At 39.4% G+C, this 21934-nt stretch overlaps 2 protein-coding genes across 3 annotated transcripts; both read left to right on the top strand.

Annotated features, from left to right (window-relative positions):
* The first annotated feature begins 517 nt into the window (after positions 1-517).
* On the top strand, positions 518-4869 carry LOC143510495 (dual specificity protein phosphatase 13A-like). Its single transcript, XM_076999895.1, has 3 exons — positions 518-735; positions 2117-2334; positions 3091-4869. The coding sequence occupies exons 1-3, from the start codon at positions 518-520 to the stop codon at positions 3300-3302; spliced, it is 648 nt and encodes a 215-aa protein (XP_076856010.1). The 3' UTR covers positions 3303-4869.
* Positions 4870-5041: 172 nt separating this feature from the next.
* Positions 5042-7614, top strand: LOC143510496 (dual specificity phosphatase 29). 2 transcript variants are annotated; one of them, XM_076999898.1, is made up of 4 exons: positions 5042-5459; positions 5877-6111; positions 6405-6625; positions 6952-7614. In XM_076999898.1, exons 2-4 carry the CDS (start codon positions 5969-5971, stop codon positions 7137-7139), a joined length of 552 nt encoding a protein of 183 aa, XP_076856013.1. In that variant the 5' UTR covers positions 5042-5459; positions 5877-5968; the 3' UTR covers positions 7140-7614. The 2 variants fall into 2 exon arrangements, with proteins under 2 accessions (XP_076856013.1, XP_076856012.1); XM_076999897.1 differs by having other exon boundaries at positions 5044-5459; positions 5912-6111; positions 6952-7606.
* The last annotated feature ends 14320 nt before the right edge of the window (positions 7615-21934 follow it).

The following is a 21934-nucleotide window of genomic DNA, read 5'->3' on the forward strand; positions in this document are numbered from 1 at the left end:
GATGTCCAAGTTGTTTTGAGACCAGTAAACCTTAGGCAGTGGAGAAGTGGAGACATTTTCAGTGTACTGAAATGCAGCTCTGAGATCAGTGAAATACCTTACTTTGGACTTGAGGATACAACCTCAGGTCTTAAAAGGACTGTCGTTTCATGGTCTGTTCTTTACAGGAATGACATGCATACTTAACACAGAATACTATATTTAGACCAGGTAGTTGGTATCTGACACAATCCCAATTAGTAAAACTAACATATTCAAATCTTCAGTCTCTTTTGGTTCACTCCCTTGTGATATGAGTCTTTGATACTGGACTTCACTTGAGCACATAGTGCTTTTGGATGGTGGGGGGTGTTTGAATGTGAGCCCTGTTTGTGAGTGTGAGAGAGTGGTTGTGTGTGTCTGCTCTCTGTGAGTGAGTATGTGTATGTGTTTGTATGCATGTGGACTAAAGGTTTTGGCATGTGAGCTCTAAAGCCCATGTTGTGTGTATGAGTAACACAACACTGATGCACTAAATATGGAAGTGGTCCAGCACCTGCTGTCCACGATCACCGATGATGGCCTCTCTAGAACTGTGCTCACCCAGAGTGGCCTCATCAGCATTGAAATGACAGCTCAAAGGAACAAGAGGACGGAATACCTGTCAGTGAAAGACCTGGAGAAAGTTCTGGACACCTGCGCTCTGGACTTGCATCAGATAGACGAGGTCTGGCCGAACCTGTACATCGGAAACGTGTACGTACAGACCGCATTCGTCTCCTGTTTCACAGGGAACTAGCGAAGTTTCAGCTGTACTTAGAGGTACGTAGGCTAAGTTCTGTTTCAAAGATTATCTAGAAGTCCTTTCATGACTGTGGAATCTATTTAACTTCAGTAATTTAATTCTTCTTACTGACTTGAATTAATTAGTAAATATTGGTTGAAACAAAATCCTGGAGAGAACTGTAAATTTCTGTACCTGAATTACCCAGCTCTGGCCACAAGCAACAATCAGTTTTCACTTACTGGTTTATATACTGTAATACAGTACACATACAGAACATAGCTGCTGCAAGCAGAACATGGCACAGCAAGAACATGATGTCTTAATATACGAGAGAAACTTGCTGTATACTAGCATCTTTCAGGGTTCTCACTCTGACAAATTCCCATTTCAATTCTCTCAGACAAATGTTAAATTCATTGACTTTGCCCTGATTTTCACTGATTAAAAAGCTGAATCTCAATTACCTATAATGAACAAAATACTGGCCACCTTTGTAAAACAGGCATGTAATAATCAAGTAACCATAACACTCATACAGACAGGAAACACATGAAAATATATGTTTTGGTACACAAAAATTAAAGATGCCTTAAACAAAGTTCCCTGATGTATCATGACGACATAAAAATGATCAAATCCCATCCCTGGAATAGACTTCTTAAAATTGCATGATATTTCAGAAATTCCATGGGCCCTGGGAACTGTTTATTTAATCGTACAGTTGCTGAAGACACATTGGTTTAGGAACTGGCATGTTTCTGCAAACTTGTAAAAATCTGAAGTCACATTTAATGCGGAAAAATCAAATTAAAGATGGAATACATGCAACTGTGTATGTACTGAAATACAAAATTTCAATAATACTGATTGATGTACGATATGGCACAGATCACCTCAGCACAAAATAGAAAAGACAAAATAGAAAGTCTTTGACCACATGGCAGCTAATAATAATAACAATATAATAATAATAGTAATAATAATCTTTATTTGTATAGCACCTTTCATACATACATGCAACTCAAAGTGCTTTACAGAATAAATAAAAAGAAACATTAAAAGGAAGCAAAGATAAGACAAAAAGTAATAAAAAAATAAATAAATAAAACTTTATTATTTTAAATATTTTTAAAGTTTTAAATGTAACAAAGTTTAAGTTCTCACACTGTGGACATGGATTACTCTTGACTGTCATTTTATGGAAGTTATAATGAATGCAAGCGAATGACATGGATTACCATATGACAGGATATCACAGACACTCTTCCTAGTTAAACTGTCCAGCACATGACCATCCTGCAGAGTTCTTTCTCTCCACTGCCCCTTGACCGTGTTTTCTTTCACCTGCAGGAGAATTGCCCAGAACAGGACGGCACTACAGTGCCTTGGGATCACCCACATTCTGAATGCCGCCCATTCCAAACGGGGCAGCGTTGGGGACCAGAAGTTCTATGGAAGCAGTGTTGTGTACTGTGGGATTCCTGCAGACGACTCATCGCACTTTGACTTGGACATTTACTTCAGACAGGCAGCAGATTTTATCCACAAAGGCCTGAAAACACCTGATGGTGAGATTCCCAGCTGGGAAACACAGAGCCTTCTACACTTATTGTACCTACTGTAATAAAGAAGCAACTCAGTAAAACATCCTGATTTCAAAACAAATAACAGGACTTCAGATTGCCTGTGTGAAATCAAGAGGGTAGCTGTCCCCAAATCTGTAGTGTTAAGAGCTAACTGCTAATAAGGGCAACATGTCTTACATCACAGTCCAAATAAGAGGGTACTGAAGTATGTTCTTATGTTAATATGCCTGCTCAAAATGTACATTCACCCTTCAGTCATCCATTGCAACTTCATACCAATTAACTGAGATGTCAGTGTTTGACATGCTGTCTTAGTAAATGTAATTAATGGTAGTGTATTTGTAAACTAAGACACCAGTTCATTAGGTGTAGCCCCAACATTCTATCAAGTTATATGTCACATGATCATTAATGACCTAATGAGTATTGCAATGGACAAAAAGTGTGACCTTGGTGGCTCTGAATGTGGTATGTTAGTTGCCACTAGTTCCTTCTGGCATAACCAAAACTGATATTATCCTGGGTGCAATGCATTACTAGATAAGCAGATAAGCATACTTCATTTACTGGTAACTCCAAAATAAATAAATAAATACATTATATATATATATATATATATATATATATATATATATATATATATATATATATATATATATATATATATATATATAGATATATGTACACATTTCAAACTGATGATGATGATGACTGATGTGTACTGACTGCCCTCTCTAGGAAAGGTGCTGGTGCATTGCATTATGGGTATGAGCCGCTCGTCATCCCTGGTGTTGGCGTATCTGATGCTGTACCACCACATGCCGCTGAGATCGGCCATCCAGCGTGTCATCCAGAAGCGAGCCATCTACCCCAACAGAAACTTCCTGGCATTGCTCCTGGACTTGGATCTACAGCTAAAGAGAAAGAGAAAGATCTGTGTGCTGCTGTAAACCAAGGGTTTCACCTCCTGTCCTGCTGTCCTGCAGACCTGCTGCCCTGTACGGTTTCTATGTTTTCATGCTCTAACTCAGCTGAACCAGCTCCTCGGCTCATGATCAAGTCCTGACCAAACTGGATGAGGTGTGCTGGGCTGTGAAAACCTGAAACTGTGCAATGCAAGTCCCAGGACTTGAGATGAAAACCTGCTGTAAAGAAACAAACCACGCAGACCATAGCTGATCTACATGGTAATGTGACCCAAACAATTCATGCCTTTTGCATGAAGTGCATACCTTTTTCTTAGAAGTCATTATGATTTACAATTAGAGACATAGAAATGTCTGCATAAAATAGCTGAGCCAATAGGATAGTGGTATGGGACAGGTGAGGAAATAGTGTATCAACATACACAACATAAAATTTTGAGGACAATAGGATAATCACATTCAATTACATATAGCCAATGGGATAATGGCACATTACTACTACTCCATAGCTCTTTAAAACTAAAACATGATATAGATGTCAGTCTTTTACGTGAAGCACTGTAACAGACATTTGTGTCCTCGGGTAATGCATTGTGAAGACTGAGCCAAGTATAATCCACATGTTATAGGAATCAGATGTCAAGATGATTGTGTTCAGTGTAAGTGAATAATGCTGCTCTTAAAGGAATATTCCATCATTCTTCAACTTTATTGCCAACAATATCTGTAATGTATTAATTATCATGGACCATTATCATGGACAGATTTCTGTGTGCTTAGGAAACAATAAAAAGCCTATTGACTCAGAACGCATTTATAATGGAATATTAAGGGCAGGTGTTAGGTTCACTCAGTAGACATTTGATATGCATGACTATGTAACATTTGAAGCTACAACTGTTAAGATAATACATTTCAACAAATGACAGAACTGTCATTTTTTTACATTCACATATTGGAGCAACAATTAAATATGTAATTCTGCATATTTTTATTTCCCTTAGGGGTGTGTGGTGTGATTGATTAGGCACAGCCATTGTGTGCAGTAGTCTAGCAGTGATGTATTGCCTCAGATTCTTACTTTACATTTATCAGCTGTCTCTACATCTGCCTCTAGACTTTCCTTTATGAGTGTGTGTTGAGTCAATGGGTTTCCATTCTTTCCTAATTACAGGGATGCTCTTGTGTGTCCGATTAGTTTGGGAAAAAAATGCTGGTATTTTTTTAAAGACTGCAGTAAGCCGATCAAGTCATAGTAAAGCACTATGAGTGGCCTCATGTGAAGTATTTTGGAGTTAAACCCAGTACTGCAAATACTGCCAGGAAACCACAGACACTGTTACTTGAGTGTGATGTAACATAGCAACATGTAAGTAAATTAGGACAAAATATGTCTTTGCCACATTGTTTTCTAAAATACTCAGTGGACCAAAGAGAAAATATCACTGGGAAGAAGTCTATAGCAGTGAAGAAGTCTGAGTAAAAATAAATGCTTTTATTTCTAAAACTCTAAAATAAAAGTCTGAATAAATCCTCTCAATTAGAACCATTTTTACTCCAGTCAAAAGATATGGTTCTTTATTTGGACCTAAAGAATATGTAGAGGTAACGTGGTAATTTTGCATATGGACAGAGACATCATTCATTTATAAATAGCCTTGCTTGATAGGAATGAAGGCAGCTAATTTACAATGGCGTCACAAAATACCTAAGCCAGTAGGAAAGCAGCTTCAAATAGTGGCACTTGTGTGGAACAACACATGTAAAGGGCTTGGGCTCCCAGATACAAGCACTCTGCAACAACAAGGCAAACACCCAAGTTCATCAGGAAATGACGAAACCCAAGAGCATAATGAACTGGATAATAATCATCTGGTCCTCACCAGTTCTGTGCCATTTTCAAACTTTCTGAAGAGGATAAGGGCCATTTCTTCTACAGGGTTAAATAATTCTCTCTCTCTCTAACTCTCTCTCTCTCTCTCTCTCTCTCTCTCTCTCTATCTCTCTCTCTCTCTCTCTCATGCACACACACAAGGGCGACCTGACATGCTGCTCCTACCACAGATCCTAAATTACAGATTTGCAACTTGGTCAGCTTCATCTCAGCAAACTTGGAGCCTGTTGGACAATTGATGCGGTAACGTGTTCTGGAATTTGAAAAAAAAATAAAACAAAAATCAGGTAACTTTCTAACATGTTGGATGCCTGTATGTATTAAATGTGATCTCGTGTGAAAGTGAGATATTTGAGCTGCACTGCTGCTTCTTGCTGTACATGGTTGTTGTGTAAGAGTGATCATGTTGTAAAACACTGCTGTTTTCAGTGACATTTTACTGAATTGGCCTTTGTATAATTATGATATTATTGGTCAGTTTGTCTGGATGGACAATACCTGCCTGATAATGCTATGCTGCAGAGTCATGGTTGTTCCCATGATTCTTAAAAACAATTAATCCTGCATGATGTGATCACTTTTAAAAGCACAATTTCATCATAGTGCTGCATTAAGATTGATAAACATCACTGCTATACAGTATTTTTCAAACAGAGCTCTTAGAAAAAAAGGCCTTAGCTGATATAAGTTCTTATAATTAAAAGGTCACAGAGTTACTGTGTACCTCATTGTGGTCCAGGCAGGTGAAGGCAATATCAGGTGGAGACAGTAACTGAAGGTCAAACAGGTGATTTCCATGCCACGGAGCAGCTGTCTTGGTCAAGGCGAGGGCAGGTATGAGACTCCACCTGCCTCTGAGCTACAGAGACTACTGTGGATCAAACCTGGCACCAGTAGCCATATTGATGAGGTCCGACCAGGGATCTACATAGGAGACATGTAAGCCTACCAGTGCACAACCAGTTACAACATTTACTACATCAGATCAATCTAATAACTGTCTATGGAAGTACTTGCTTAGTTTTTTGTATTTCATATGGATTAGATGTAAACCCAACAGAAAGATAAATCTTCAGTAGGGCTGGTTACCATTGGATAAGTCAGTGCTAATATGACTGACAATAGAAAATTTGTACACAAAAGTACACAAGTACACAAAATCCTGCTTTCATTGTTAACAATGCTAGAATATTTCAGCCAAACCGTTTTCGTAAATGATCTGTGTATTTCAGGTATGCAGCGAAAGACAAACGCATGCTAAAGGACCTGAATATCACACACGTGTTGAATGCAGCCCATGGCAAATTCAACATAAACACTGGCCCCAGTTTCTACACAGACGCAGACATCACCTATCATGGTGTAGAGGCCTTCGACATGCCCTCATTTGACATGACCCCCTTCTTTTACTCCGCGGCTACCTTTATCAAGACTGCTCTGAGCACCCCCAGAGGTGAGGAGAGAAGGTTTCATGTGCACTGAGAATAGGAATCTTGCCCTTAACTCCAAAATACATAAAGATTTTCAAATCTCTGTGTTTATCCAAGGTGAATATTATGCTTCACATAAACAGTCGTCATTAAAACTTACTGCTCTGCTGTGTCCTCCATTTTGCTTCAGAATTATACAGTTTGTCTTTTCTGGGTATGGTATTTGTGAAATGATTAGTTGTTGGTTTGTGTAGGCTTTAAATAATCTCTACTGCTTTATAGACAAGATGTGTTTGATCTAAACAATTTGCCAGTGATTTTGTAGTGTTTGATCTGCACTGTTTTACAGGTAAGGTGCTGGTGCACTGTGCGATGGGTTTGAGTCGCTCATCTACGCTGGTGCTGGCATACTTGATGATTCACGAAAACATGACACTTGCGGAAGCCATAAAAGCCGTCGCGAAGAACAGACATATCTGCCCGAACACTGGCTTCATGGAACAGCTCCGTCAGCTTGATAAACAACTGCACTACTAGGACAGTGCCCCCTACAGCTGCACTTTCACACAAATGCTGATTTCACACCATACGTGTCAAACCAAACCACTGTCTGACTATGGTACCTTGTAACCAGGCAAATCCATGTGCCTCACACATTTTCTCATACAATTTTGGTGCACCTTTTGTCACTTTTCTCAATACCATGACAGCTAAGCTGATAAATTACCATTTCTTGTGAAAAACATAATGTGATCAATCTACAATACTGAAACAATTATGTGGTTGTGGACCACAGGCTTGAGAAAGAGAGAGAGAGAGAGAGAGAGAGAGAGAGAGAGAGAGAGAGAGAGAGCGCATAGTGGGAACTCTCAATATGGTGTGTGTCTCCCCACGGACTGTAAATGGGGGTTATAAATAAATATTTAGAGTTGGTATAAACTATTGGTTTGTGAATATTTGTGTTAATTTTAATTATTAAATAGTCATGTCCTTTTTGACGGTATAAGCATTTTATATTAACAATGCTGCATGTATGTCTGCGTCGTTGCTTTATGGAGAGGTGGAGGCTAGAGGGAGGGTGGATAAGCATTCTGGCAGTGTAACTAAGCATAAAGGTTTGGCAGACATGCTTGGCTAGGGCTTCTGTGTTCTGGTCAGGGCAATGCTGTGGCTCAGGAAGAAAGTCCTGAAGTTTAACAGGACACAAATGAAGATGTCACTTGTGCTGAGCAACAGGACCGAGGCAGGACGTCATGGCTCCCAGGACGTCGGAGATCCCAGGCAGTGTGATGCTCATTCTCTGCAAGGGAAGCTGCTGGCTCTGGAGGAACCGACCACACAGTTTCAGATGTGGCAGCGTACACGAACAGCACCCATGTCACTACTGACAGTACTGCAGACAAAGGGGAACATGGAAGACATGGACATATGCAGGGATGGGTAAGAGGAGTCCTATGTGTTGTTCTCACACCATATTGTCCCCAAGAGACAGGACTGGGGGTGATAGATGCCAAGGAGGGGTGCTTGTGCACTGTGGGGTCTATGTGGTTTGACACCACACATGTGGTTTGCCAGGGATGAGTGACCCTTGGGGTGGGGCTATGTGGCAGTGGGTCACTATCTTGAGAAAGAGTAGGGAGGCCACAACATGGATTCCTAAAATGCTGTGTGCATTTTTAACATATATCAAAATACATAACAACAAATTTTTGTTCTAATGATATATTTAAAAAAGAAAACAGAAAGGCTGCCCACTCACCTAGGCTTTGGTTTGTGACCTGTGTAGGCTTCTGCCCAATAGCAAGAACTGTCGCTCCAGGGCAGGGAAAGGCTACTGTGACAGGACAGGCTATAGCTAATCTTCCATTACACTAATGGTATTACCCCAAGTGGGCTATGCTTGCTGTCTTACTGAATTACAATTGATTTTGCTATAAAACTAAATGAAGTGCTTAAACAACAGGTCACAGAATGTATATGAGTCTGAGAGTCAACCATCCTACTCTGTTGTGCCCCTTCCGCTCAGAAAATCTCAGATGTCAGAAAAATCTTTAGCTGAGGTTTGGGGTTTAAATTTATCTCTGTGACAGTGCAATAAGCCCTAACTCCTCTCACTGTCCACCATAATGCATATACACACACACACACACACACACACACACACACACACACACACACACACACACACACACACACACACACATGATCAGGCATTTGGGGAGAAATGACAAAATTAATTCAGCACATAGTACCGGTAGTACATACTTATGGTAACTAATGGTGTAAATAATGACTGTCAAGCTACAGAGGCCCCCTGCTGGCCACTGTTGTTGTTATCGTCATCATATGTTATCATATTCCCTCAGATGGGTGTGGCCTATTAGGGAACCCGACACCTGAGGATCATTTGTCTGTAGTTGTCTTTGTACCAGTTGACTGCTGGTTATTGTATCCTTCATTTGGATTATATCACAGGTTTTGCGTTGGTGCACTCATGGATGAAATTTTGATTTCACAGGTGGGGGGGGACACACAAATGGCTTGACAACTAGGGTGTGGGGGGGAGGAGTCAAACGTTGACTGGGGGGGGGGGGGGGGGGGGGGGGGTTCAGCATGAGAGCTCGGAGTGGTCGTTTTCTGCATGGTCCTAGTGCTTGATTTGTCGCTATTTAAATATTTGTATTTAACCGTAAAGACTGCTGGTCACCAAAACCGGCTTTTGGAAAAAGTGTGGGGGGGGGGGGGGGGGGGGGGGGGGGGGCATGGATTAGTCGCTATTTAAATATTTGTTTTTAACCATAAAATCTGCAGGGGACCAAAACCGGCTTTTGAAAAAGTCTGTGGGTGCACTTTATTCATTAAATCCTCCATTTTCCCTGAGACTGATTGCTTCTTTCATTTTTTGCACTCCCTCACCCATCACAATGGTGTAACTAATGGTGTAACTAATAGTACCAATGAACAGTATTTGAAAGAGCTGAAGACATCAACCTTACTATTAAATACAGCAGAACTACAAAGAGTGTCATGCTAGCACTAATGTTACTGCAGTAAAACATGGGCAATGTAGTAAATATCTAAAAAATAAAAATAAAAATAAATGCAAAGCTTACGGATTGGTAACAATACAGGTAATATATTACAATACAATAGAATTTCCACATATACTTCAATGGTATGTCCCACATTATGCATTATGAGAATCAATAATACATAAAGTTTCTGCCTGATCTATCAGTTGGTTCTTCAATTAGAACCATTGCAAGAATATTGACCTTTGGTTATCTGTCTCCATTGAGTACACTGTGGTATCTGGGCAGTAAAAACTGAACAGATGTCTTTAATTTATCATGGATCATGACAAATTAGGCCTACTTGCTTGACCATATGAGGGTCATTCCAGGATTTTGGTACATTTCAGGAGTGGTCACTTCTGAAAATTTGATCTTCAATTTGATCATTTTTAGTCACATATTTATGAGCTACAGGTTATAGACTATCAAAAAGTTTGATTTGTCAAGCTCAGGTATAAAAGCAGTTTTTTTATTAGATGTAATTTGTATGCAGTAACAGGGTTGCAACTAACAGGGCTGCAAATTTAGTCTAAGTTGTGGTCTACTCCAGGAACAGATGCTAACTGTAAAATTTAGCTATGTATACAAGATCAAGGACAAATATGGTTATATAAGTATATAAAGTACATTTTGACTCTACTCAATATTAGTCTTACAATATGAGGAACAGAGTTGCATTCACTGAGTGACACACAACTTGGACAAACATATTTGGAAAAAAACCTTGAAAATTGTTAGAGCACTTACCATTTTTCTTGCCATGTGGGCAGGAAATGTCCTTGTGATGCAAATTCCTTTGTGCCAGTAAACAAATATTTTTAACCCTTTCTCTGCCAGATAAAATTCCTTATGGTAACAGGGCTGCGCGCATGTTGTGGGACACAACTTAATAGTGTGAAAACTATGACATGCAGTACAATTGTTTTCATAAGTAAAGGAGATGCATTTCAACAATATACAAGAGGAAGTAATTTATTTAGAGCTTATTTTAAGGATTTGGTCACCCAATGTGTGGGACAAGACAAAACGGCCATTTTTTGAGGTGGTCCAAAGGTACTGTCATGTTGAGGACCCCGGCCCCTCCCCTTTGGGCGTGTGTATACATAGTCCACGTGCTTTGTCTGCGTCTGTGGAACTCCGTGGTTATGGCTATGTCGTGTGATAATGTGTCTCACCTGTGAATGAATCGTCTCGCAGTCTGCACGTTGTGTGCTGTGTGTGGTGTGTCTGTGCGCTATTGCGCAATCTTTGTTATTAAAAGTGAAGTCTGCTTCGCAAAGCAAGGATTCCCGTGTCTCGTCCTTCGCCCTGCCCGTGCGTCACAGGTACACTGAAAAAAATTAAGCATTGGCTCAATGTAATAAAATTGAATTAATCAATCACACGAATTTTTTTTCATTGACTCAATCTAAAAAACTAAATTCATTTAGTCATGAATTTAGTTTTTTGGATTGAGTCAATGAAAAAAAATTGTGTGATTGATTAATTCAATTTTATTACATTGAGCCAATGCTTTATTTTTTTCAGTGTATTCGGTCTTTTGAATAATATCTAAGGAGCTTATTTTTCCACCAAATTTTATAGTTTGTATTATAACAAGTACATTGTCATTTAGATATTTTGGATTTGTACATTTGAAATTTAAGTGGTGGGACAGGAAATGTACCAAAATCTTGGAATGACCCATGAAATCTTTTTTTCACCACCTGCCCATGTTGCTACAATAAATTACATGGTGTTTATTTTACCAAAAGCACTCAAACATACACTCTATACAATATAATTCTCAACTCAACTCAACTTTATTTATATAGCACTTTAAAAACAGCCAAGGCCGTGCCAAAGTGCTGTACATAAGAATACAAACAATTAAAAGAACATAAGAAATAATACAATATAAAAACTAGAAAAAACATAAAAACCTTTTTTAAAACTATTTAAACCAAATTAAAAGACACATGCTGGAGTAAAAGCCAAAGAGTAAAAATGCGTTTTAAGATGGTTTTAAAAAATTGACAGTGATGAGGCCTGTCTAATATGGATCGGTAGGTCGTTCCATAATTTAGGTGCAGCAGTTGAGAACGCTCTATCCCCTCTGAGCTTACGTTTTGCCCTCGGCACCTTCAGGAGCAAATGATCAGCTGATCTGAGTGACCGAGTGGGAGCGTAAGGATGGAGCAGCTCAGAGAGGTACGGTGGGGCTAGTCCATTTAAAGATTTAAAAACAAATAAAAGAATCTTAAAATTAATTCTAAAATGCACGGGCAGCCAGTGGAGGGAGGCCAGGATAGGAGTGATGTGCTCCCTCTTGCGCGCTCCAGTCAACAATCTGGCAGCAGCATTTTGTACCAGCTGAAGCCGCTTGAGGGAGGACTGGCCGACTCCAAAATATAGAGCATTACAGTAATCCAGCCGTGATGTAATGAAGGCATGGATCACTGTTTCAAAGTGCTCTCGTGCAAGGATAGACTTCACCTTAGCCAGCTGCCTCAGGTGGAAAAAGCTGGCCTTCACTACTGCCGCAATTTGCAGATCCAATTTAAAATCACTGTCCATTTTAAAACCCAAATTTCAAACTGTTGACTTTTTAAAAGATGACAGGTAACCCAAGTCAACAGGGAGGACCTCACAGGGACCACTGGGACCAAAAACTATCACTTCAGTCTTTTTTTCATTAAAATCTAAAAAATTCAATGACATCCAGGCTTTAACATCGTCAAGACATAAAAGCAATGATTTAAAAGAACACATGTCATTTCTTTTCAAAGGTAGATAAATCTGGCTGTCATCAGCATAAAAATGAAAAGAAACCCCATGTTTTCTAAAAATATAATAATCTGATTATTGTAACATTATTGTAACATGTATATGAAGTTACTCATGCTTCCATAAAGCAACCCATGCAGTAGTAGTACATCTTAACACAGTCCAGAATAATAATACTGTGGGTACCTAACTGTCAACATTCATCAGCAGATCAGATGTTTATTTACAGGGCAATAACAATAGGAGACAGATAAGTAATGAAGCTTAACAGCATGATTTGCTAGGTCATGCAGATAGGTACACATGCACGGTACAATGGCTGGGGTGGCCTATTTCTAAGACTGTTCCAACATTTGCAGAGTTTACTCATATGGTTCAGGCATTTCATACACAAGTCTGCTCTGTGATGTTATTACATTCTTTCTCCTATACACTAATTTGTGTTTGTGTCAGTTGGGTGTAGCGTGAAGAAGCAGAAGATTTTCCAATTTCTTGCTCTGAGGGCCTACTGTCATAATCACAGGAAGTGCATTGCCTCACAAGGTTTGAAACTAACCGCCTCTGGTCCTTTAAGGTTCCTGCAGCATGAAGTGAAAATAGGGGCAGTCATGGTCCTGTTGTAGGGAACTGGTCTTGTGACCAGATGGTCGTGGGTTCATTTCCCAGGCCTGAGGCCACGACTGAGGTGCCCTTGAACAAGGCACCTAACCCCAACTGCTCCCCGGGCGCCAGGCTAGGGCTGCCCACCGCTCTGGGCATGTGTGCACCACAGCCCCCTAGTAATCACTTATATGTGTGTGTGCGTGTTCTAATTGCACAGATGGGTAAATGCGGAGGACAAATTTCGATTGCAGTGAAAAATCACAATTGACAAATATGGCACATTTAATTTAATTTCTGTTGCTAAGAAAAGGTTTCTTTCAGCCCCTCTGCTGAGGACCCAAAGTTCACAACCCCAGGACTGAGGAAACCTTTCTTATCAGATGCACCTGGACCTTAGTCTGACGAATTATGGCTTCCACCAAGGCAGATGGACCCATTTATGGTGCCTGATGCATTCTTAACCACAAAGCATCGCCTTTGGAATTTGCAAACAGACCTATATTCAAGAATGAGTCTCAGAACTCTATATTTTGGGATAGGTACCGGATTCGATCCCCTTTTAGAGGAAGCAGCTCTTCAAGACCATTCCAAAGACATTATTCTATTATGGATTTATTTTGTACCTCAAAATACCACGTATTTCTGCTGGCACCAGTGGACAGCCATCCGAGCTTGGGAGACTCTCGCCTTGAGTAAGGCGCCTTCATTCATCATGCCGCTTTGATGCCAGTCTTGTTTGCTGCTATTATTATTTATACTCACTATAGGATTCACTTCTCCAACCAAAGTAGCGTGATACATACATTTTAGCCAGCTCTTTGCTTACATTTCAGGCCGCTCTTTCATCTAATTTCAGCATAGATGTAGACCAGGGTGCGAATTATACAATGATAATTGGGGGGGTCAAGTTTTTTTCAGGGTGTAAATGAAAACCAGTACAGCGCAAGTGCGTGCTTCAGTAAACTGAAGTCTTACCATCCTTACAGTGTCTTGCTTTCTTACTGTAATGTCTACAGCACGTATATTCATAATATATATGTAAGGAAAAGTGGGTTTAAAGTGCATATTTAAAGCTAGCTAGTTTAATATATACTACTCTACTTACAGGTAATGCTGTATGGGGAGCAGCTTGTAGTCACTAATCAAGCCACCTGACCGATAATGAGTCAGGCAGGCAAACGCGAATGGCTATTAACACGGAATGGTATGATCCACTTTAGGGGTGCTTGAAATCGTATCAGAATATTCTTCCAGCCATAGACACTGCATTTTTTTTGTAGTATTTAACATTATATGTGAGAAGTACATTTAAATGTTTTAACCCCCCCCAAATTATTGGTTTTGCCCCTTTAGGGGGGTTGATGCCTTAAACGGGGGGGTCTGACCCCCCCAATCCCCCCCGTAATTCGAACCCTGATGTAGACGCCAGTATCTTCCAGTTAATAGTTTCATCCCTCCATTTTCATTAACTTTAATCATCATAGCTTTTGGGTTGGTTAATGTTGATTTAAATGGTCTGTGGAGTTTTCTGTTTCATAGGTAGTTTAACATGAGTTGGTTTGTCCTTCCGCTGATTCAGTTAATAGCTTGATTAACTCTCGGAACCTAAACCAAGTTTTTGACCTTATGCGTCGTATGCATTATAACTGTTAAATTGTTGATATCTATTGATCAATAAAATATACATTTGTTCATTAAACCAATTATTGTTGCAAATAAATTTCAACCAATGATATTGGGTCACTGCGCAGACTCTGAGCTTCACCTTCGGTAATGAGACTGATATTTCATCATTTCATCTATTCCAGTTATAACAAACATATTTCCTTGAAATTTCAGGGTGGTGTCCCTTTATTATTATGAATCATAATTACTCAATATTATCATCATTATAAAACATTATTAAGTTTTAATGCAGTGAGCATTTATTTCAGACATGCTTACATTCAACAATATATACATTTTCAAAAAATTATTAAAAAATTATGACTTGAATTTTTTTTTCCACTAGGCTATATTACACTACATTACAGTGACTCCAAACATTTGCTTGAAGCTAATGATGTCAGATGTGTCAAATATGTCATATTTGTCATATTTATATCTTCAGATACAGCTCTAGGTGTTTAAGTGTAAAGACTATGATACAATTTAATACAAACTTTACATTTCAAGCCTTTTTCAATACCTTTGGAAGTATGACACTTTGAGCTACAATGGTTAATACTAGGAAGCAAAAATATTGAGATTTTAGAAACCTACTTTGAAATTTTCTGCTCCCCCAGTGTTGTGGAGGTCATTTTTTAGAACATGTAAGAAGTGTTAATAATACACAACAGAGAAAGGCACACCATATACATGTGCATAAACATGGTCTATGGCATATTAGTAAGTTGAGCAGGTAAGAAATGGAAATGAATTTATTGGTTTTCACCAGTAGAGATTATTGACCAAATTTTATCTTTAATGCAAATAAAAAAATTAATAAACTGTATTGTTCCAATCTTGTTACAATCATCTAAAAAAAAGCTTGTATACTTCACACACTTATTATGACACAAATAACCACATGACTTACATAAAGTACAACAAACATGATGTCTGCTATCTTGTGCATGTTTGCAGGAGTTTATGCAGATATTAGAGCACTCTAGGAAAGAGGGCTGAAATTTCATAATTCCTTGAAGGAAACTCTCAGGACTGAATATGCATGCACATAAAGTGATTCTGGAAATTGGACCTCTGGTTTGTTGTAAAAGAGGAGTTGAATTTAACATCTGTAAAAGGCAGGAACGTAATGTGGACAGCAGATATTCCCGTCGTATTTGTGCAACCCGTGCTCACTCACACACTCACAACATTACACTGCCACGGTACGCCGGTCCCAGTCCCCAAAGGACACGCCCACTCCTACACACACACACACACACACACACACACACACACACACACACACACACACACACACACACACACACACACACACACTCATACCGTGCCCCATTCATTATCACCTCATTATTAGTTCACTGACTTCACCTGCTGCTCGCTCCCTTAATCACCTGCAGTCATTATTTAAGACTCACAGGATCCTGCTGTCAGCGCTACATATTCAACACTACGAGGACTATTGCGTCTCTGTCACTCTTAAATGTTCTCAGCCTTTTATGCTGCCTTGCCAGAACTTCTTTTATTGTTTGCTATAACAAAGACTTTCTGGATAATAAAGACTTTCAAACAAAGACCTTGCATCTCACACACTCTGCTGCCATTAAATATACAAACATTACAAACACACTATACAGGCATATATACACAGGAGCAAGTGTCAATGTGCTAATGTTGCACACTTTAGCATGTGATAAAATTCTCAGTTGGATCAGTACCATGTATAATAGAAACAGATTTGCACCAGATCAAGAATGCCTGAAATATTAACCAACTGATTAATAAATATTGCATAATTCTTGCAGATGATCAGGGTCAAATATCAGGGAGGGTAATAGCTTTTATTATGCATCCTGGGATCTTAAATTTTACACACGCTAAAACAATCCCTGAAGGAGCATATAGAGTATGACAAGACTAGTGTTTATTGTTAATAAGAGCAGGAGAGGGTTTTGACTGTGTAGAAGCTGGCTTTAACTGGTTAGTGTTAGTATAGAAGCTGGCTTTAACTGGTTAGTGTTAGTATAGAAACTGGTTAGTGTTAGTATAGAAGCTGGCTTTAACTGGTTAGTGTTAGTATAGAAGCTGTCTTTAACTGGTTAGTGTTAGTTGACTTTGAAGCGATACACCAGGGGCTTGAGATCTAAGGATCCCTCACAGGAACGGTGTGGATTGTGCCATACACTTGAGAAACTTATTTTACAGATTGTACATCCCCAGTATTTTTAGAGTGAAATAGAATATGGGATAAAAATGAAAAACGAGAAAAGCATCAAGCTATTTGGAGAACAAATATTGACCAGTATTTCCTTATTACCTCCAATAGGGTACAATGTTCCAAAGTAGTTTGAATGGATCTGAATGCACACCTCTGGACTGAATGATAGGGGTCTACATTTATAACATTTAGCAGATGCTTTTATCCAAAACAACAGATAAATGTGAGTGAGTACAGTTTGAACAACTGGGCCTTGCTCAAGGGCCCCAAAGTGCTTACATTACAATGGTGGGCCTTCTGATTACCTGTTCACTACCACTGCCCATAGTGAATGGGGTTATAGCGACAGCATGGCTTTTTTTTTGTTGTTTTGTTTTCAACACAGGTCTGAACTCCAGCACATCTGTCACTCCAAATATAGCCAAAAATAGATTTACTGTAATATGAGAGACAAAATGTCCCAGCTGGTAATATAAAATAAATAATTGAGAGTTTTAGCCAGTTTTGTCACCCATCAACATCCGTCTTTCTATAGAACACAGACTAATTGTGACCTTCTAGAGAGAGAGTGACCTCCTAGAGAGAGAGTGACCTCCTAGAGAGTTAATCTGCTGAATTTGAGCAGTGACTAAATTTAATGAGGCAGCAGCTACTGTGCATAATGTCTCTAGAGTGGTTTTTTAAGTTGCAAGGTTCACACCACTATACATACATATATATACCATAAACTCTTCATCTCCAAGACATTATGAAATTTAAGAAAGGTTCAGACCTTTATTGGTCATCAGGGACAAAGAAGACTTAACTAGCTGGACACAGAAAGAGATATAAGATTCTCTATTTGCATTTCTGCCTAGTCACAAACAGTTGGAGGATTGTTTTCAGGGGCTACCAGTCCTTACATGTTTTCTGTCCCAGAGCAGTGATGGTTGGGATTACCATATCAGCGTGTACTCCCTTGCAAAGATTGGAACAGAGGCCCTCTTAAAAACACAGCCAGAGCAAGATATTTTCACAATACTTATTATAAATTAATTATGAACTCAAAAAGGAATGAAAGATAAAAGTTCCATACTACTTCAGTACACTGTATATATCTTAAGAAGTGAATGTAGGATTAATGATTAATCAAGTGCCTTTAAATGCAAAGTACTACTGGACATGTACTAGAAGTTTAATCCACTATCTGTACTGGTTGCTAGTACAGAACATAATTTTGAGGTTTGTCCTCCCTGTCTCTGGTGCTGCACTTGAGGCACAAAGGCGTGAATTATGGTGTGGCGTAAGTCAAGTGCTTTCAGACAGCAGGGTGCAAATCCGGTTTGGCTTTGTTGGCAAGTGTCAGGGTTTTAAATCTGACAGAGGTGACAGCAGGAGGCTGGTGGAGTGATGCAGCAGTGGAGAGATGTGTGGGAACATGAGTCTCATAGCAGCATCTTGGACCAGGTGTAAGGGTCAAATGGACCAGGTGTAAGGGTCAAATGGACCAGGCGTAAGGGTCAAATGGACCAAGTGTAAGGGTCAAATGGACCAGGCGTAAGGGTCAAATAGACCAGGTGTAAGGGTCAAATGGACCAGGCGTAAGGGTCAAATGGACCAGGCGTAAGGGTCAAATGGACCAGGCGTAAGGGTCAAATGGACCAGGTGTAAGGGTCAAATGGACCAGGCGTAAGGGTCAAATGGTGCATGGAGGGAGGTTTGCCAAGAGGATGGAGTATTTCCTGCCTTCCTCGGGTCAAAATGACCCGCCACTGTGTTAAAACCCCCCCCAAAAAATCCACAAAAAGCTATTTTTTAACTTGAAATGTTATGACTTTGCCTAGATTGGTCCCAACAGTAGAAACACACTTCATACACACTGTGTGCTGCAGGTGTAAGAAGTATATCTGCAAAGGCTGTGCACTTGCATACTGCCCTACATGTGCTAATTAGTTGAATGGTTATGTTATATTTCACATTTTTGTATAATTGAAAAGAAAAAGAAGAAATTTGGATGAAAAAAATGCAATTTTTTGGAAATTTTTGGATTTTTTTTGCAAATTGTTAAAATTCGTTTGTTAAGCTATAGAAATTCAAGTAAAGAGGGAAAACTCATGTATTCACACATTTTGTGGTGAATGACAATATGGAAGATGAAATTTGGTGTTAAAAATTCAATTAAGCTGCTAATATAGGGGGTTTAGTGAAGACGGGTCTTTTTGACCCGGTGGACACGGGGGATAAACAGGAAATGAGGACGTGAGGGTTTTTAAGCTATAGAAATTCAAGTGAAGAGGGGAAAACTCATGTATTCACACATTTTGTGATGAACGACAATATGCAAGATGAAATTTGGTGTTTAAAATTCAATTAAGCTGCTAATATAGGGGGTTTAGTGAAGAAGGGTCATTTTGTCTGCGAAGAGGCGGGGGATAAACAGGAAATTAGGAAGGCAGGAGGGTTAATTTAGTAATGAAGAGGGACTGGACACACCATCACTGGCTCCTCCCACTTCTGTAAAGGTGTCATCAAATTTCACCACAGAGAAAAACAAAACAAAACAAAAAAAAAATATTAAAAAATCTATATGAAATAAAATTCAGGTTTGAATTAAAACTGTAATATGGTCAAAATAAAGAAATGCATTTATTTCCTTATAAATTATGAAACTCAAAAATTTAACTGGTTGAAAATGCTATTTCAGTAAATCAGTAAATATCGCCATCTACTGTTTAGAAGTGTACAGACTTTTACTTTGATTTCATGCATCAATACTTTACTTGAACAAATGCATTTTTATTACTGAAACTTCTACTGAATCAAGCAACCCAGGTAACATTATGTCCAGGTAGGATGCCTTTCTAAATCAGTACTGGTTTTGAAATTGAAAAAAATGGCACAGCTCACATCCATATTTTAGTATTATGTTTCTAAATGTAATGTAGATGTTATTTTTTTTACTTCATTCGTCTAAATTCAGTTTAAAAGGTAATGAAGCATGAAGCCAGTCAAACACCCTATGAATTCATCTTTGTGAACGAAACCTGGTATCAGCTTGGCCAAAATACAACCAGAAGGGAAGAATGTGTATGGACAAGGGAATACTGAACACTGCAGGACAGAAAGGAGCAGATATCACAGTGTGTGCAGTAAGCTCCTCAGATGGCTTTGATCATGACATAAGACACTGTGAACAAGTGAACAATACAACACAGAACATCTCATAACATTCCTGCATGTGTGGAAGGTTGATGCCGCCTGTGGAAAGAGACCAACTACAGCGACATAAGTGGACCACTGACACTTGTAATTGTCTGGAGCAATGTGACACTTCATCTTGCCTCTGCAGTAACATAATGGTTTGCAGCCCCTCCTAGAAACATTTCTTTTTCTTCCAAATCCCTCTCCTTTTTTATTCCCACATATGAATTATTTTCTTCATGGAGGTGGAAGGTGTAAGACCACCACCCACATGGCCAGAGGTCACCCCTTGCTGGAGTGCATACTTGAGTGGCTGCTGGATGTTTGGATACAGGAGACGGCCACTGGTGTGTCAAACCTGCCAAGAGCTTCTCTCCCAGGTGCCCCGCTCGACATGACATATGGTGTGATGTAGACGAAAACATGTGGCCAAAGGCAGAAGACAGAATTGATTAGCGTTATGCTGGAATGGTTCGGGTTTACATCATTTCTGCATCACAGCATAATTAAAATGCTACATCAGCATAGACATTTTGGGAAAGTAAGACAAATTGCTGTGATGTGCAGTGTGAATTATGTACTGAATTATGTGTGAATAAGGTGCATCAATGTTTTGCTTTTATATCAGCATGATATCTTTATTATTTGTGTATACACATAATAGTCTATGTACGTCAATGAATTCTAGAATACCCTAGTAACCTTAGGAACCTCAGAATCCCATGGACGAATGTGATTATTTAAACATCTACTTTTTCATATACAAAGTGGTTTCTCCTCCTACGTATTCAGAAGCATTTTGCTTGCTTGCACAGCTGATGAAGGACCACTGTCCAAAATGTTCTGCTTCTCTGGAAATTGTGTACTTCACAACAATATATACATATTGTTATATATAAATATACACATACACATACATATACACAGTATATGTGTACACATGTTATAATGTTAACAAATGACAAAGGTTCTTGGATGCATGTTGTTTATTATAAGTATATTACTCTTACAGTTAACCCATGTATACTGTGACGGCTGAGCTAATAATTGATCTGGACAATTTTTGTGGTGATGCTAAAATATAACTTAACACATATCCTCACGGGATTCACACATTTGAATCAGGAAAACATTCTGAAGGTGTGATGTTAAGGGACGTAGGTGAAAACATTCTGGCAATGTAATAAGTGCTGGAGCACAGGCTCCAAACAAGCTCAGACATTTCCAGAACGTCTAGGCGTCTCTTAGAAAACTATGTAAAAATAGATGAGATATGCAGTGTACAGCATACCTAGTGACATTTTACCCATTCACAATGGAAGAAGCACACCAATAAGTGCCTCAAGAAGGCTTTGGCTTTTCTATCACAATGCCATCGAGCCTGCATGATTTGTCAAGGACAGTGGAGGTCTTCATTAATAGAACATTAACCTTCCTTTATACCACATGTTCCTTTCCTGAACCCACGCCTTTGTCTTCATTAGACACCCTGACAAGTTCTTTCAGTTGCTCAGTGTTCTATTACCACCCCTTCCGGAACCAGGTTCTCCTGGTCAGCTGTTCGCTTTCACACAGGGATAAAGCTCTTCCTGCAACAGACAGAAAAGGACCTGAAAAGGTCCTTTAATACATTCCCAGCTTAGATGTCACCAGCCCAGCTTCAGCTTGGGAACGAGTCATCTGGGAGGTGGTTTTTGTGGGACTGGGTCTGCCACGATCCCAGACATGTGACCTGTAGGCTCTTGCTGTGTTGTGAGTCATGGCACAGCCCCTGTTTCCACCGTCCTCCCCCAGTGGCGTCATGGCGGAGAAGGACTGCCATA

The sequence above is a fragment of the Brachyhypopomus gauderio genome, chromosome 3, assembly GCF_052324685.1.
Source record: "Brachyhypopomus gauderio isolate BG-103 chromosome 3, BGAUD_0.2, whole genome shotgun sequence".
In the NCBI taxonomy this organism is placed as follows: Eukaryota; Metazoa; Chordata; class Actinopteri; order Gymnotiformes; family Hypopomidae; genus Brachyhypopomus; species Brachyhypopomus gauderio.